The sequence below is a fragment of the Coregonus clupeaformis genome, unplaced genomic scaffold (assembly GCF_020615455.1).
Source record: "Coregonus clupeaformis isolate EN_2021a unplaced genomic scaffold, ASM2061545v1 scaf0066, whole genome shotgun sequence".
NCBI lineage: Eukaryota > Metazoa > Chordata > Actinopteri > Salmoniformes > Salmonidae > Coregonus > Coregonus clupeaformis.
Window position 1 is genome coordinate 241,881 of NW_025533521.1, and position 18,106 is coordinate 259,986.

The 18,106-nt window shown below is 42.4% G+C and overlaps 1 protein-coding gene across 2 annotated transcripts in view; it reads right to left on the minus strand.

Moving 5' to 3' along the window:
• Positions 1 to 629: 629 nt before the first annotated feature.
• LOC123483290 (protein kinase C alpha type-like) overlaps positions 630 to 18,106 on the minus strand; it is a 201,436-nt gene continuing 183,959 nt past the window's right edge. For both annotated transcript variants that reach the window (XM_045212955.1, XM_045212956.1), the window contains 3 exons: positions 17,176 to 17,283; positions 12,929 to 13,069; positions 630 to 1,677 (listed from right to left, as the gene is read on the minus strand). In XM_045212955.1, the coding sequence (XP_045068890.1) occupies positions 1,507 to 1,677; positions 12,929 to 13,069; positions 17,176 to 17,283 (420 nt within the window). In that variant the 3' untranslated portion in view covers positions 630 to 1,506. The remainder of the gene's footprint in view (positions 1,678 to 12,928; positions 13,070 to 17,175; positions 17,284 to 18,106) is intronic.

The following is an 18,106-nucleotide window of genomic DNA, read 5'->3' on the forward strand; positions in this document are numbered from 1 at the left end:
AATGGTGTTATATCTATGTATAAGGGTATAAGCATGCAATATAATATTGCATGGTTCATACAGTAAGCAAACGATAACTCAACATCAATTTAATTTAGTCGCTACCCCTCAAACAAACATCGAAACTGAGTTTTAGGTAATTTCCTTCCTAAATGCTCAAGAAATTTCCTTCAGGAACTTAACTTTGAAGGACTTCTTCACATTAAAGAGAATCATGGCCATTGAGAGCCTTTTTGATAAGTGGGCAAACAGAGTGACAACAGTCAAGTTGGGACAGAAGGATAGTAAAAGTAGTGTTACTTGATCACGATCTGGTTTTGGATAGACCACCTTCATACTTGTGTTAACCTATGATTCTTGTGTAGGTGTTTAAAGAAGATGTGACTGTAGCACTGCCTACTTCGTCTAACCACAACTTCTACTGCGTTCTGTCTGAATGTCCACTCACGGTTGTAAACCTAATGACAAGATAACCATACAACCTGTAGTTCAAGGTTCAAGATATCCCTGTGTAAATGTAATGTGTGTGTACAGATGAATTATCTTAATTTGAGCCAGTTTGCTACAGCAGGAAAATAATTCTGCGGCAACAGGAAATGTGAATTATTATGTGGGGTTGATACATTTTTTTGTAAGGGAAAATTAAGTCTGAAATTTCTAAGTGGAAATTACAAACTTCCGGAGCCTTTTTAAACCTCAAATACATTACATGTTTTAGTTTGCAATGCAGGTAAGTTCTCCTGCAATAGGGTGATCGAATTAAGATCCTACATCTGTATGTGCGTGTTATTGTTAGTGTGTCATGATATTCGTACTGGGTGTGTATTATTTGACGCATATTGAAATAAAATCTCACCAACACAAGGTAAAACTGTAAACATAGTCTCCCTGTACTGACCTCATATTTGGCTCTAACTCTGACCCAATAGCTCAAAACAAGAGATTACGTTTGTAGTTGCCTTGGGTTTCCATGGAGACTAGTATAGCCAGTACAGGGTTTAACAAGAAGTTAACCCTTCGCTCTAGAATCAGTAAAAAAAAACTGGCATAGTTTCATGGATTTTGTCCCCACACATTCAAAACAACAGGTCGGTCATCTCAATATCTATCATGATTCATTTCAATAGGTGTTGATTTCATATAAGTGCCCATTTGAATACAAACACAATGGGTGGGTGGGAAAGTATATCATCCCTACATACACCTCCTTCCCCAAACCTTCATCCTCCCCTTCACCATTAACACACAGCACTTCCACTCACCAACTCCTCTCACTCAGAGCCCCAAGTCCAATTCATAGAGGACTCACATCATTGATACATTGATAGAGGGACTCAAAATGGCGGTCGACATCAGGGTCCATGTTGCTGTTGTAGAGTTGGGCCAGTTTGGTAGTTGGGGAGTTTGGTGGTTGGGAGTTTGGCTTGAAGAGACTACAGTTGGTGGAGGGTTAGTGCTAGGTAGGTAGCGGAGGTAGGAAGGGGGGTCCGTGGTCCCCCCTCCTCCTCATACGGTGTGCAGGGAGACCAAGGAGGGGTGCACGAACTGGGGGTTGATGAAGGAGAAGCCCGAGAAGTCGGCCTGGTCGATGTTGGCAATGACCAGCTGGTCGGACGGCGTGAGCTGGGGCTGGGTGCGCGTGAAGAACTTGTCGAAGTTCTCCGCCCCTTTGCCGCACTGCGAGAGAGGGATAGAAAGAGAGAAAGAAAGAGAGGTGTTAAAATGAGAGGCGTAGGTGGCTTTAGTTTGTGGCTTCGCACTGCAACCGTAACATACGGAACACACAAGGGTAAGAAATACATGTGCAAATGTGAAACTGGGCTTGATTAGATATCCCTCCACATCCGTCGTCTGGTCTGCTAAAAGAGAGCGGGGGGAAAGAGAACATTTCACTTTCTATTCCTATTCTCCCCCTCCTCTTCCCACGCTAACATCACATGACCTGCTCTACATCCCAGCATGAGTCCCAAATTACATCCTATTCCCTTTATAGTGCACTACTTTTGACCAGAGCCCTATGGGCCCTAAAGTAGTGCTCTTTAGAGGGAATAGGGTGCAATTTAGGAGGAAACCCCAGTCACCTGGATTCTAATGTTTTTAATGCAATTGAATCCAATGGTTTAAAAAGTAACGTTGGCGCGCAGCTGTGAAACAGCAATCCGTACTGTACAAACAAGACTCTGGAAAGAGTCGCAGGGGGAATTGAGGGAGATGATGTCAGGACCTCTACAGTCAAACACGTCTGTCGCTTCTGACCTAGTAACCTGTTTTGGTCGAGCTCCTCGTGTTGTTTGGATGTACAGTGGGGTCCAAAATTATTGACACCCTTGATAAAGTGTGGCTCAGTTGGTAGGGTTCGATTCCCACAGGGGACCAGTATGAAAATGTATGCACTTATTACTGTAAGTTGTTCTGGATAAGAGAGTCTGCTAAATGACTAAAATATAAATGTAAAATAAAGATGAGTAAGAACGACTGTATAAAATAAATAATTCAAATACTGAGCTATAATGTAAGCTCACAAACGGTCAAAAGTACAAACGGTCAAAGATCATACCCCCAAGACATGCTAACCTCCCCTGTTATTGTAAAGGTGAGAGGTTAGCGTGTCTTGGGGGTATGATCTTTGACCCTCTGTAACTTTCTCATTCATCATTATTCACTATCCATTCAGGATTATCCGTCATCATGGTAACATCTACATTCATGTAGAAGTGTTTAGAAACATATTATATTCTTATTTATAATAAAAGTGACTCCAAAATTGCCTCCAAAATGACACAATACATTATTTACCATTCATTTCTATTGGGCACAAAATAATCTGAAACACAAACAAAACGAACTGCAAATGCATCCAACAAGTTTGTTGAATCACAAGATTGATGTAGTCATTGCGTGCTAGGGACGAAACACTACACTTTTGATTACTTTATTTCTAAGAATCTTTAGGGGGGGGTCGATAATTTTTACACCTACCGTTTTGAAAAAAATGTATTACTTGTGAAACAAAATATTTTTCTCTGAGCAATTGTATCAGTATAAAATAATATAATTTCCATTTTTGTTTTGCATTCAATATAGCTCAGTAGTTGAATTATTTATTTTATACAGTCCTTATTGCTCATCTTTATCAAGGGTGTCAATAATTTCGGACCCCACTGTATATTGAGGTTTTATGTTACATCTGACCTCCACTGTCAAAGCTGATTGCGTTGCGACAAACAAAAAGTTCACTTGAATCAAAATAGCAACGTCGCCAATCGAAGTACAGCGGGGTTGTCAATGAGTTAATTGGCGTGTTGACAAGAGCAGAGCAAACCTCTGCTATTGAACGTGAGAAATGTGGAGCCGCTATCATCACAACTTGAAGACAGGATTATCCAAACATATTCAATAGCATGGAGACGTATCAGGCGAGGGTGGTTGGATTAGCATTTCAAAGCGAACGAGCCAAGGTCAACTACGTGAACGCTCTGGGAGCATGGGTGTACATCTAATTTCTGTCATCTACAAGATGATAGTCCAAGAAAACATACAGTATGTGATTGATTTGTATGTATGTATGACATAGTTCTCAATGGCGTCAAGCTAGCAGTCAGTCGTCTTATTTCAATTGTGTTGTGTATGTTTTGTAAACTTGAATGCAAAATGGTCAGAGAAATCCATTTACACTTTACATTTGAGTCATTTAGCAGATGCCCTTATCCAGAGTGACTGGTCTGCTTACATATTTTGCATCCATCTTTCATGATTGTTACATGACAGTATGTCAATACATCTGAATAAGAGCAGCTGCTCTAGCCCTACGGATTTACTGAAGAACATTAGGGCGACTGGGATGCAAATGGCACAAAATGGCCGCCAACACCAAAAATGCCAAGCAGCACATTGTAGGAAGATGGTATCAGTGCTGTCAATCAGTCGCTTCACACTTCTGACACCCTTTAAAGCGCCTGGCACTGTGGATTGAACTTGTGAAGGCCTCAATTCCACTTCATGACACAATGTGCCTTCTAACAGTGGTGACCGGAAAGGCCTGTAGAGTTTGGAACACTTATTTTCAATGGCAATCTTCCCCAAAATGGTGGTTTATTTTGAAGGCTACTGGTAGGTTGCAGTGATTCCCTCTTGGGTTGGGTCTTAAGAGTCTAAGGATTGTCGCCAGTACCTTGGGTAATTGGGTAAATTCAAATAGATAACAGCTCAAAACGCTTTAGGACCATTACTTTACTAAGGATTCAGTCAACATATAAAATGACAGTCTGGCAAATCTATGGTAAATCTATAATAAGACACCAAAGTTCATAGGGTCATTACAGAGAGCACAGACAGTGGGGACTGGGGAATTAAGGACTTATTCCCTAACTTCACTGTGTGGTTCTGTGTTTACATCAGAAACCCTGCTGCACCTCCTCTTCTTCTTGCTCTGTCCTCATCAGCTATTCCACCTACACTGTGTGTGTTTGTCCTACTTAATGGGCATTAAACCTCCCCAGAGACCTGGCAGGGAATATCCCTCCCTCTCTATATCTCTCTCTGTAACGTAAGCCGACATGGGAAAAGGATATGGGTTGGTTCACATCACTAAGCAGAGCCAAGCAGATGCAAGCTGTACTGTGCTGGCCTCGTTACACACCTGTAACAGGGTTGGTTATGCTTCCTCTTGCTACTGCAGAAATATTTATTTGGATGTTTATGTATTCAGATTGGTTAGTTGAATTGACATGTCAATAACGTGCAATGCCATTGGCCACACTTGTAGATAGGGGAAGATTGGTGATATATTGACTCGAAATCTACATCAAGCACTGATTAGGAAACCTCAGAAATACACTCAACATAGTTACTGGAACCATGCTGGAAAGGACAATGTAAAAGGTACAAATCCGAGCCAGCACGGTAATGTTTGGGTTGGCATGATAGTGTGAAAGGGGTCTTTTTTTGACATGGAAAGACTGGATCTGGGTGTGGAAGTCCTTTCTCCAAAGTGGAATTCACTATGGATTCCCTATGGAGGTCTACATTGTTGTACAGCTGTGTGTGTGTTCCATTGTGGTTGGAAAACCTCCATTGATTGAGTTGGTGTGGTAGGCCCACGGCACGTTGGTGGTGGTGGTGTGTGTCTATTCAAAGTAGAAATGTCCTGTTGTCCTATATTCCTATATTCACAGTTGTGTGGTGTATGTCTGTGTGTCTATGTGTGTGTTCAGTGGGCCTGGGGCCTCCAACTGTACTCCTGTGTCCTCCATGACTCCTACACTGACAGACAGGTGACACTGGCTCCCAGCCACCCACTGTCACTCTGTGTCAAGACGCAGTAGGACAGAGAAGAGGAAAGACAGCAACAACACACATCAACATAGGAGAGAGAAAGCACATACTGATATGGCGACATTTTCGTGGCGCAAAAGAGCACAGATCTCCTTATAATACACATTGTTGAAGAAAAGCCACAGATTAATTCACGCTGACAGATGAGGTTTATGGTATTTTGTACCAAATGTAGCAAATGATGCCCAAAACAACAGCATACCCCATACATTTCTGCCCAACCCCTTTTCTTCTCACCCCCTCTCCTCTTTTTTATCCTCCCCCTTTTGTCTCTGAGACCACATATGCAAATGTTTCAACTTAACCCCCATTTGCAAATGGTTCGACCTAACCCCCATTTGCAAATGTATCGACCTAGCCCCCATATGCAAATGTACTCTAGTCAATTCCACTTCAATTCAATGAATTCAGGAAGTCAAGTACAATTCGAATTCTCTATAAGAACATTTTGGAATTTAAATTTCAGTTTACTTCCTGAATTGACTGAATGTCAACTCCAATGGAATTGACTCCAACCTGCTGTATAGCTTAGTTTTGTTGTGTTTCATGTTTATTACAATGTATCTCATTGTACACGTTACGTTGTGCTACTCTTAATGACAGATGGCATTGCTCGTAAACTGCTGTTTGACCTACTTTGGGTCTCTCTCTCTCTGTCTCTGTCTCTCTCTCTGTCACATACATACACACACACACAAACCCACTTGCACTCAAGCATATTAAAGGAACTCTCAGCTATTTAGTATGATAAATGGCTATGTCTGTTTCTATGAAATGTCTTGCTGAGGAATTCTCTCTCTCTCTCTCTCTCTCTCTCTCTCTCTCTCTCTCTCTCTCTCTCTCTCTCTCTCTCTCTCTCTTTCTCTCTCTCTCTCTCTCTCTCTCTCTCCTCTCTCTCTCTCTCTCTCTCTCTCTCTCTCTCTCTCTCTCTCTCTCTCTCTCTCTCTCTCTCTCTCTCTCTCTCTCTCTCTCTCTCTCTCTCTCTCTCTCTCTCTCTCTCTCTCTCTCTCTCTCTCTCTCTCTCTCTCTCTCTCTCTCTCTCTCTCTCTATAGAACAACCTCAGCATCTCACTGTTGTTTTGATCATCTTCTTACTAGTATACAGTGCCTTCAGAAAGTATTCATACCCCTTGACTTATTCCACAGTGTGTTGTGTTACAGCCTGAATTCAAAATGGATTAAATTGCTGTTTTTTAACCCATTTTAACAATTTTTTTTACCCATTTTAACCTCATAATGACAAAGTGAAAACATGTTTTAAAAGTTTGGGCAAATGTATTGGAAATGATATACAGAGATATCTCATTTGCATAAGTATTCACACCCCTGAGTCAATACATTGTAGAAGCATCTTTGTCAGCGAATACAGCTGTGTGTCTTTCTGGGTAAGTCTCTAAGAGCTTTCCACATCTGGATTGTGCAACATTTGCCCTTTATTATTTTCAAAATTCTTCAAGCTCTGTCAAATCGGTTGTTGATCGTAGCTAGACAACCATTTTTAGGTCTTGTCATAGATTTTCAAGCCGATTTAAGTCAAAACTGTAATTCGGCCACTCAGGAACATTCACGGTCTTCTTGGTAAGCAAATCCAGTGTAGATTTGGCCTTTTGTTTTCAGTTATTGTCCTGCTGAAAGGTGAATTCATCTCCCAGTGTCTGGTGGAAAGCACACTGAACCACGTTTTCCTCTAGGATTTTGCCTGTGCTTAGCTCCATTCCCTTTCTTTTATCCTGAAAAACTCCCCAGACTTAACGATTGCAAGCATACCCATAACATGATGCAGCTATCACTATGCTTGAAAATATGGAGAGTGGTATTCGGTAATGTGTTGTATTGGATTTGCCCCAAACATAACACTTTGTAGTCAGGACAAAAAGTCAATTGCTTTGCCACATTTTTTGCAGTATTACTTTAGTGCCTTGTTGCAAACAGGATGCATCTTGTGGAATATTTTTTTTCTGTACAGGCTTCCTTCTTTTCACTCTGTCAATTATGTTAGTATTGTGGAGTAACTACAATGTTGTTGATCCATCCTCAGTTTACTCCCATCACATGTAACTGTTTTAAAGTCACCATTGGCCTCATGGTGAAATGCCTGAGCAGTTTCCTTCCTCTTCGGCAACTGAGTTAGAAAGGACACCTGTATCTTTGTAGTGACTGGGTGTATTGATACACCATCCAAAGTGTAATTAATAACTTTACCATGCTCAAAGGGATATTTAATGTCTACTTTTATTTTTACCCATCTACCAATCGGTGCCCTTCTTTGCGAGGCATTGGAAAACCTCCCTTGTCCTTATGGTTGAATCTGTGTTTGAAAATCACTGCTCGACTGAGGGACCTTACAGATAATTAAATGTGTGGGGTACAGAGATTAGGTCATAAAAAAATTATGTTAAACACTATTATTGCACAGAGAGTGAGTCCATGCAACTTATTACGTGACTTGTTAATCACATTTTTACTCCAGAACTTATTTAGGCTTTCCATAACAAAGGGGTTGAATATCTATTGACACAAGACATTTCAGCTTTTCATTTTTAATTATTTAGTAAAAATGTTGAAAAACATAATTCCACTTTGACATTATGGGGTATTGTGTGTAGGCCAGTGACAAAAATCAAAATGTAATCCATTTTAAATTCATGCTACAACACAACAAAATGTGGAAAAGGTAAAGTGGTTTGAATCCTTTTTGAAGGTATTGTATCTTTGGTCAACAACACTTAAAATACTACAGTTATAACACCAAAATATACCTGTTGTATCCTTGTGAACTGCTGATACCTCTTGTTTCATCCATCCTTTAAAATCAGTTTGTCTATAGTAATATCCTAGTTGTTCTTTAGTAATCAGATAATACTATTATGTTTCTTTCTCACATGAATCTGAAGGGAAAATCCAAAAAGAACACAGAAAATCACCACCACTAAAACATACACATGACGGGGCAGTTGGACATGCTGTATCAAATCACACGACTCCCTGCCTTTATCTACCTCAAAGCTACTATGACTCATAGCCAGTCCAAAATGTAGATTGGTGTGTTTGTACATACAGTATTTTGATGTGTTTATTTAAGCAAATAAACGCCTGTTTTAAATAAATGCTGGGTGTAAATTAATTATTTTCAAGGTTACCATGAATTACCAATAATTATTTACGAGCTTTATTGTTTGATATGTTACATTAAATAATTCAGTAATGACTCTAAAAAAATATGTTAATCCTGTTTTTATCGCCAGTAAGAAACTGCTAACCATTGACTGCTAACAGTTGAGAACGGCAAGCTTACTGGCAAGCACAAAAACAGTCAACAACTTCGGCAGTACAACCCCCTAGAAATCACCTGCTCGCCCTCTAGTGGTGAAAGGAAGAACTGCCGGAAATGCACAGTCAATACGAGAATAATTATTCGGTCAAGGAAAAGTTCTCTATTTTTTGAGGCATGCTAAGACAAAAGAAACATGACACAGTGTGTAAATGATAACACATTTGTGCAGGAAATGAAGAAATTGATTAAAATGTTGGAAGTGAATGCTGGAATTAAACAATTAACTATGCAAATGAGCAAATGCTGTGCACATTAAGGAAATAGACGCCTGGCTCAAATAGAAGTTTGTCTCCAATAAGCGCCTGTTGTGTTCAGTGATTTAAGCAAATAAATGCCCAGGCTATTAATTGAAGTTTTACAGTAAGCTCCCTAACCACAGTGATTCCATCATTATTAAATCAGCAAGTCTCATATCCTGCCACTTTGACCCACTTCCATCTCTACAAACTTAAAAAACATATCAAGTGGTTCACTAAATACAGTGCATTCGGAAAGTATTCAGACCCCTTGACTTTTTCCACATTTTGTTACGTTACAGCCTTATTCTAAAATGCACTGTATGAGTCTATCTAAGCTATATCTATAAATAACTACTGTAGCAGGTGTTCTTGTTCTTCTCCCCTGCATTCTATCTGTCCTGCTCTGTTTCTGATAGATGGATAAATCCTCTAGTGTTTATAATCTGGGTCTCGCTGTACCTGGCTATTAAATGGCAATCTCTCCGCTGTCAGAACAGGCATGAAGTGTGATTGAGGAGGAGAGGACTGAAGAGGAGGAGAGGATGAAAGGAGAAGAGGATTAGAGAGACAGGGTCAGGTCAGAGGGGGATGGAGGGAGGGATGGATGGATGGAGGGATGGATGAAGGTGTAAGGATGGATCTAATCACAGCCATTTGGTCGTAATAGACTCCTAGTGGTGCCTGTGTGGAGTTGGATGGAGATGGATGATGGTTATTATAGGTCAGGGGTAGAGGTTTATTGTTCTCTATCACACAACCACACACAAAGACAATATAGCAAAAGCATGTTATGCACGCATCCACGCACGCAAGCAAGCAAGCAACCGTGCACATACACACAATGGTCTCTCCATGTATCTTTTTTTATTTTCCATCTATCCTTCTCTTTTCATCTTGTCTCTTGCCTTTCATCCACACACCTGCATTCAAACACACACACACACACTCATACTTGAGTCCACTCGCACACACAAATCGAATCCAGCGTGAGACTACAGGGACAGTGGGAGGCCAGTACTCACCTTGTGAGAAGCACTGGAGACCTTGGGGTTTGAAACAGAAGTGAGCTGCATTGATAGACAATGAAGACACACACACACACACCTGAACATGCACACTGAATGACCTACTTCCTCCCTTTCACCTACTTCACTTTCATAATAAAGTGTGTGTGTGTTTGTCTGTGTGTGTGTGTGTGTGTGTGTGTGTGTGTGTGTGTTTGTCTGTGTGTGTGTGTGTGTGTGTGTGCGTACACACAGAGATTCAAAAACACAGCGAGGCCGCTCATGTTAAAGATACACATTCATAATGCATGGATATTCTGTTAATTATGCATTGCCAATGCCTTCCATTGCCATGGTGAAAGTCATTAAACATGTCTTACAGGGTTGTTTTGGCTGTGTTTAAAGGGGGGCAATGAGAAGCTGCATTCTATCATGGTTTGGCTCTGGTCCAGGGTGTTATGTGTGGCTGAGCCTTCTTCCACTCCTTGCATCTGGACGAATGGAAAGATTCAGGGCGTTGAAGAAGGGACGTAATGCCCTGGACCAAAGCTAGGACAGATGGCTATGAAAGGGTTTGATGGTTGGTCATGAGTTAATTAGTCTGCTGCATTGCTGCAGAAATGTGGCCTGTCCACTAAACACGCTGCATCCCAAATGGCACCCTATCCCCTATATAGAGCACTATGTAAGGAATAGGGTGCCATTTGGGACGCATCCACGGTTACAGTGTAGTTGCATCAGTTTGATGTTTGGGTAAAACTTTATATTAAGTTGCCCCTATTACGATGTAACTAACACATTAATAACTGTTAACATAGTAGTTCCATAGGTTTACTATGTAATTACATGGTAATAGGGCTGTTGCGGTATCAGTTATTCCACAACTGGAACAAGGAATGTGTAAGTACACATTAACTTGAAGGTTATTCCACATGCGTAACTACTGATGTTATTACACACACTGTTGTTCCACTATCTAACTACTGTTTTGTAATTACACATTTGAAAGTCAACTGTGCATGTTTGTCTCTGGGGAATATTCTCATTGCTGGGAGACCTAAGCACATACTGGATGTGTACTTACATAGTAGTACTGCTTGAAATATATACAAATATACAGTACCAGTCAAAAGTTTGGACACAACTACTCATTCAAGGATTTTCTTTATTTTTACAATTTTTTACATTGTAGAATAATAGTAAAGACATCAAAACTATGAAATAACACATATGGAATCATGTAGTAACCAAAAAAGTCTTGAAACAAATCAAAATATATTTTATATTGGAGATTCTTCAAAGTAGCCACCCTTTGCCTTGATGACAGCTTTGCACACTCTTGGCATTCTCTCAACCAGTTTCATGAGGTAGTCACCTGGAATGCATTTCAATTAACAGGTGTGCCTTGTTAAAAGTTAATTTGTTGAATTTCTTTCCTTCTTAATGCATTTGAGACAATCAGTTGTGTTGTGACAAGGTAGGGGTGGTATACAGAAGATAGCCCTATTTGGTAAAAGACCAAGTCCATATCATGGCAAGAATAGCTCAAATAAGCAAAGAGAAATGACAGTCCATCATTACTTTAAGACATGAAGGTCAGTCAATACAGAACATTTCAAGAACTTTGAAAGTTTCTTCAAGTGCAGTCGCAAAAACCATCAAGTGCTATGATGAAACTGGCTCTCATGAGGACTGCCACAGGAATGGAAGACCCAGAGTTACCTCTGCTGCAGAGGATAGGTTCATTAGAGTTAACTGCACCTCAGATTGCAGCCCAAATAAATGCTTTACAGAGTTCAAGTAACAGACACATCTCAACATCAACTGTTCAGAGGAGACTGTGTGAATCAGGCCTTCATGGTCGAATTCCTGCAAAGAAACCACTACTAAAGGACACCAATAATAAGAAGAGACTTGCTTGGGCCAAGAAACACGAGCAATGGACATTAGACCGGTGGAAATCACCTGACCTCAACCCAATTGAGATGGTTTGGGATGAGTTGGACCACAGAGTGAAGGAAAAGCATATGTGGGAACTTCAAGATATTCAGTCCTTCAAGACTGTTGGAAAAGCATTCCTCATGAAGCTGGTTGAGAGAAATGCCAAGAGTGTGCAAAGCTGTCATCAAGGCAAAGGGTGTCTACTTTGAAGAATCTAAAATCTAAAACATATTTTGATTTGTTAAACACTTTTTTGGTTATTACATGATTCCAAATGTGCTATTTCATAGTTTTGATGTCTTCCCTATTATTCTACAATGTAGAAAATAGTAAAAATAAAGAAAAACCCTTGAATGAGTAGGTGTGTCCAAACTTTTGACTGGTACTGTATACATACAATATGAAAACATAATGAGTGTGAATGAGGAATATATGTGGTATATATGTGAATAAAATGAGTAGTATTATTTTATTGTATTGTAGCCGAGGCTTTGTCGTTAGGAAAGGTTTCCTTTTGTTCAGTGTGACGACTGATAGACCATAGCCGCTGGGGCTTTGCCATGATAAACAAATGGTGCTGGACCGGACTGGACTGTAACCTGTGAGTGTTGCCAAACAGACACCATTCAGATGCAGCCCAATCTGATCTGACAACAGAGCAGGTGGGAGTCTGCCTGGGCACTACAATGGTGACAGACCGCCGCCGGACATTCGCAGGTGTATGTGTGTTTGTGTGTATGTGGCTGTGTTCATTCAAATGTGTGTGTGGGTGTTGTTACTGAGAAACTGAGATAACATCAGATAGTAAGCAACCAAATAGGACACACACACTCCTCAGTGGAGTATATGTCCACTGTGTATGACAACGGGCCAAACATACCAATGAAGACAGGATGTGACACACTGTGCCATTGAAAGAACACAAAGCTAGGATTGCACCACCATTTCAATCATTTTGCATTAACGACGTGGTATAAAGAACTACACCGAATAACAACTTGTACAATGTGATTTTTTTTCACCTCATCAGACATGGGTAGGTTTTGTGTATAGATGTGTGTGTGTGTGTGACTCACCCCTTTGGGCTTGAAGGGGGGCTGGATCTCGCGGTTCTGGAGGCGTTCCCAGTCGATGCGTCTGAAGAAGGCGTGCTCCTGGATGTCCCTCTCTCCCTCGGAGCCGCAGCCCAGGCGCTTCGACGGGTGTTTGGTCATCAGCTGGGAAGGATAAGGAAGGAACGGCCATAGAGTTAGAACAAATGTATATATTTTACAGCAGTGTACTTTCCTAGTCGAACACGAATTCTAGCTCTCGTCCCTCCCTCTCTTTCTTTCTTTCTTCAAGTTTCCCAACAGCGTGCGTGGACTTAGATAGCCCTATTAGAAAGTTGCCCACTCACATTGGAACATAATGCTCATTAGGAGTGTGTGTCTGTCAGTGGGCGTATGTTACATCAGCAGGGGGTGACATTGGTTGCATAGCCAGCCTGGCAGGTACAGTACTCCACTATCTTAACAGAAAAACATAATAATTTGTTGTCATTGAGATGCAAAGAGGGAAAGAATATTCATTACTTCGTCCAAAATGGCACCCTATTCCCTATGTAGTGCACTACTTTTGACCAGAGTCTCTGTCGTGGGAGGAAGAGTGATATCCATTGCAATTTATTTTTAGTTTGAAACTCAGTTTGGATGCAGCAACATAGCATCTGGGTATAGTGGCATATACTGTAGGATAGCGTAGGATGGGGGACTAAAACAAATCCAAATACTTATCTAACTCCATAAACCTTAAGCTACATTTGCTCAGGCCTCTAGCCCAACACTCACTCACCAAACCATGACTCTCTCTGTAATTCTCTCCACTTTTGTCTCCAACTCCTGAACCCAGTCGCAGAACACAGGTCTGATATTCTCTCCCATTCGTCATAATATCACAGTCTTTTGAAGGGAATTTGAGTTGAGTCTTTTAATGTGTGTGTGAGTGAGTAATCCTAGCTGGTGTGAAGAGGCTAGGGAGAGTAATGAGAAAAGCTGAGAAAATCTCTCCCTCTCTCCCTCTCTCCCTCTCTCCCTCCCTCTCTCCCTCCCTCTCTCTCTCTCTCCCTCCCTCTCTCCCTCCCTCTCTCCCTCCCTCTCTCTCTCCCTCCCTCCCTCCCTCCCTCCCTCCCTCCCTCCCTCCCTCCCTCCCTCTCTCCCTCTCTCCCTCTCTCCCTCTCTCCCTCTCTCCCTCCCTCCCTCCCTCCCTCTCTCCCCCTCCCTCCCTCCCTCCCTCTCTCCCTCTCTCCCTCTCTCCCTCTCTCCCTCTCTCCCTCTCTCCCTCCCTCCCTCCCTCCCTCCCAAAATTGCAGTGACACAGCGGTGGGGCCCGAAGAGTGGTGGTGACAGCAAAGCATGCTGGGCAATGTAACAAGGCCTAAAATACCAGCCAGTCCCAATCTATACCTGTCGTCTGTCTGTGGCAGCCACACAATTGTGATTTAGACACGTGTGTGCGTCACAGCTGGGGAAAAGGAAAAAGTAATTGTCAGGGTTGTGTTCACAGATCCTGGTGTTCCCCTATACGTTACGAAAGTGAAAAGGGAACCTTTGTATGCTGCAAACAGAACCCAGTCTGCTTTGCTTGACTTCACCGTCAAAATGTAAACTTGTGGCCCAAAAGCGGCCTGAGAATCAGTCTGTCTGTGTCTGTCTATGGCTGGTGAGCTAAGGGATCATGACCAGGTTCTCAGTGTTATCTCCTTGCTAGAACACACACACACATGCACACACAGACGCACAGACACCTCCCCGAGCCCTTTAATTCACACGAGCCTTAGAGGATGGCCCGTCCACAAAGGCAGAGCATTGGATCAAAGCAAATCCCCCATCTTCAGAAACAATGGAGAGACCTCACTCTCTTACACCGACAGAGAGATAGGGTCCGATATGGGACACAACCTATTAGCGCACTACTTTTAACCACTATGGGCCCTGGTCAAAAGGAGTGCACTACAAAGGGAATAGGGTGTCATTTGGGATAGACAGAGGGATTTGTGATAAAATGTTGTAGGACATTTTTGCTGCAACCTAAATACTACAGATGTAGAATCTAAATTTGAGCCAGTTTGCTACAGCAGGAAAATAATCCTGTAACAACAGGAAATTAGAATTATTATGCAGATTATTATTATTTAGTAAGGGTTGATACATGTTTCGTTAGGGCGGCAGGTAGCTTAGGGGGTGGCAGGTAGCTTAGGGGGCGGCAGGTAGCTTAGTGGTTAAGAGCGTTGTGCCAGTAACCGAAAGGTCGCTGGTTCTAATCCCCGAGCCGACTAGGTGAAAAATCTGTCGATGTGCCCTTACATTTTAGTCATTATAGCAGACGCTCTTATCCAGAGCGACTTACAGTTAGTGAGTGCATACATTTTTCATACTGGCCCCCTGTGGGAAACGAACCCACAACCCTGACGTTGCAAGCGCCATGCTCTACCAACTTGATGCTACCTTTGATGAACAACATGCTCTACCCTTGAGCAAGGCACTTAACCCTAATTGCTCCTGTAAGTCGCTCTGGATAAGAACGTCTGCTAAATGACTAAAATGTAAAATGTAAATCAAGTCTGACATTTTGTCCACATCACCAACGAACTATCATGGTCCAAACACACCAAGACAGTCGTGAAGAGGGCACGACAAAGCCTATTCCCCCTCAGGAGACTGAAAAGATTTGGCATGGGTCCTCAGATCCTAAAAAAATTCTACAGCTGCACCATCGAGAGCATCCTGACTGGTTGCATCACCGCCTGGTATGGCAACTGCCATACAGGACCTCTATACCAGGCGGTGTCAGAGGAAGGCCCTCAAAATTGTCAAAGACTCCAGCCACCCTAGTCATAGACTGTTCTCTCTGCTACCGCACGGCAAGCGGTACCGGAGTGCCAAGTCTAGGTCCAAAAGACCGGAGTGCCAAGTCTAGGTCCATAGTCACTTTAACTCTACCCACATGTACATATTACTTCAACTACCTCAACTAGCCGGTGCCCCCGCACATTGACTCTGCACCGGTACCCCCCTGTATATATAGCCTCCCTACTGTTATTTTATTTTACTTCTGCTCTTTTTTCTCAACACTTTTTTTGTTGTTGTTTTATTTTTACTTTTTTTGTTAAAAATAAATGCACTGTTGGTTAAGGGCTGTAAGTAAGCATTTCACTGTAATGTCTGCACCTGTTGTATTCGGCGCATGTGACCAATAAAATTTGATTTGATTTGATAAAGTGGAAATTACAAACTTTAGAAGCTTTTTTAAACCTTGAATACACTACACGTTTGCATTTCCTGTAGTGCAGGACAATTCTCAGCAACAAAACAACTGCCTTCTCCCCTTTCCAACCCCTTTCTCCCCTTCTGAGCCATCTTTCCCTCTCTCTCTACCCCATCTCTCTCTTTCCTACTCTCTCCCGCCTGCTCTCTCTCTCTCTCTCTCTCTCTACCACCCTCTCTCTCTCTCTCTCTCTAACACCCTCTCTCTCTCTCTCTCTCCCACCCTCTCTCTCCCTCCCTCTCTCTCTCCCACCCTCCCTCTCTCTCTCCCACCCCTCTCTCTCTCTCCCACCCTCTCTTTCCCACCCTCTCTCTCTCTACCGCCCCGTCTCTCTCTTTCCTACTCTCTCCTACCCTCTCTCTCCCACCCACCCACCCTCACTCTCTCTCTCTCCCACCCACCCTCTCTCTCCCACCCACCCTCTCTCTCCCACCCACCCTCTCTCTCCCACCCACCCTCTCGCTCGCTCTTTCCCACCCACCCACCCTCTCTCTCCCACCCTCTCTCCCTCTCTCTCCTACCCTCTCTCTCCCACCCACCCACCCTCACTCTCTCTCCCACCCACCTCTCTCTCTCCCACCCACCCTCTCTCTCTCTCCCACCCACCCACCCACCCACCCTCTCGCTCTCCCACCCTCTCTCGCTCTCCCACCCACCCACCCTCTCTCTCTCTCTCTCTCCCCCACCCACCCACCAGCCTCTCTCTCTCTCTCTCTCTCTCTCTCTCTCTCTCTCTCTCTCTCTCTCCCTCTCTCTCTCTCTCTCTCTCTCTCTCTCTCTCTCTCTCTCTCTCTCTCTCTCTCTCTCTCTCTCTCCCTCTCTCTCTCTCTCTCTCTCTCTCTCTCTCTCTCTCTCTCTCTCTCTCTCTCTCTCTCCCACCCTCTCTCTCTCTCTCTCTACCACCAGGTTGTGGGACAGGATGTGAAGGCTTATATTGACTTCAATGGGAATTTCCGTTCTAGTAATTCTATTTTTATGATAGGGGCTAAGGGTTCTTTGGGTCAAAGGTCGTACTCACCCCTTTGCAGATGGACACGGCCTCTTTGGACATTTGCTTGGGGTACGACACGTTGTGCTCCATGATGGACTGGAAGAGCTCGTCCTCGTCCTCACCATCAAATGGGGGCTGGGGAACAACACATTATATAGAACGTTATATGCATGTTGTAAATATGTTGCCAATGTTGTATACATGTTGTAAATATGTTGAGAATGTTATATACATGTTGTAAATAGGTTGAGAATGTTATATACATGTTGTAAATAGGTTGAGAATGTTATATACATGTTGTAAATAGGTTGAGAATGTTATATACATGTTGTAAATAGGTTGAGAATGTTATATACATGTTGTAAATATGTTGACAATATCATGTAAATGTTAACAGAATGTGTAGTACATCTGTATATCTTATCAGTAATTCACCTTTATTCAAACTGGTAAATTGATGATAATCTATCTAGTATCTTAATGTCATAGCTATTTTTCAGGGGTCATTGCTAAACAGGGCCCAGTTCGCAACTCAGCAGTGTGCAATGCAGATGTCAAGTGTATAAAAAGCCAGCTTTAATAGTATTTTAGGAGGACAAAGACAATTAGAAATGTCATGCTAGCTACACAAATAGCCAGAAGAGCTGGCCTCACAGGACTGCTTAAAACAGCTTGGCAGAAAAAGGGAAACATTTGCTTTGAAAAACACAATTTGACAAAGTGTGCTGTGGTGATTGTGTCCGACACTAGCTTGAAAGTTTACATTTTTGTATCGAGGGGATTCCAAGCCTATTTGAAAATAGTATTGTGGGGGAAAATGAAGTCAAAAGGTTGTTGCCATAGGCATTATCGGTCCAAAACCAGAATAAACATGAACTAACCTTCAACTACCAGGTTAACCCTTCGATGTCCTAAAGTTCCAAATATTGTCATAAAAACACACTTGGAAGTATTTTCT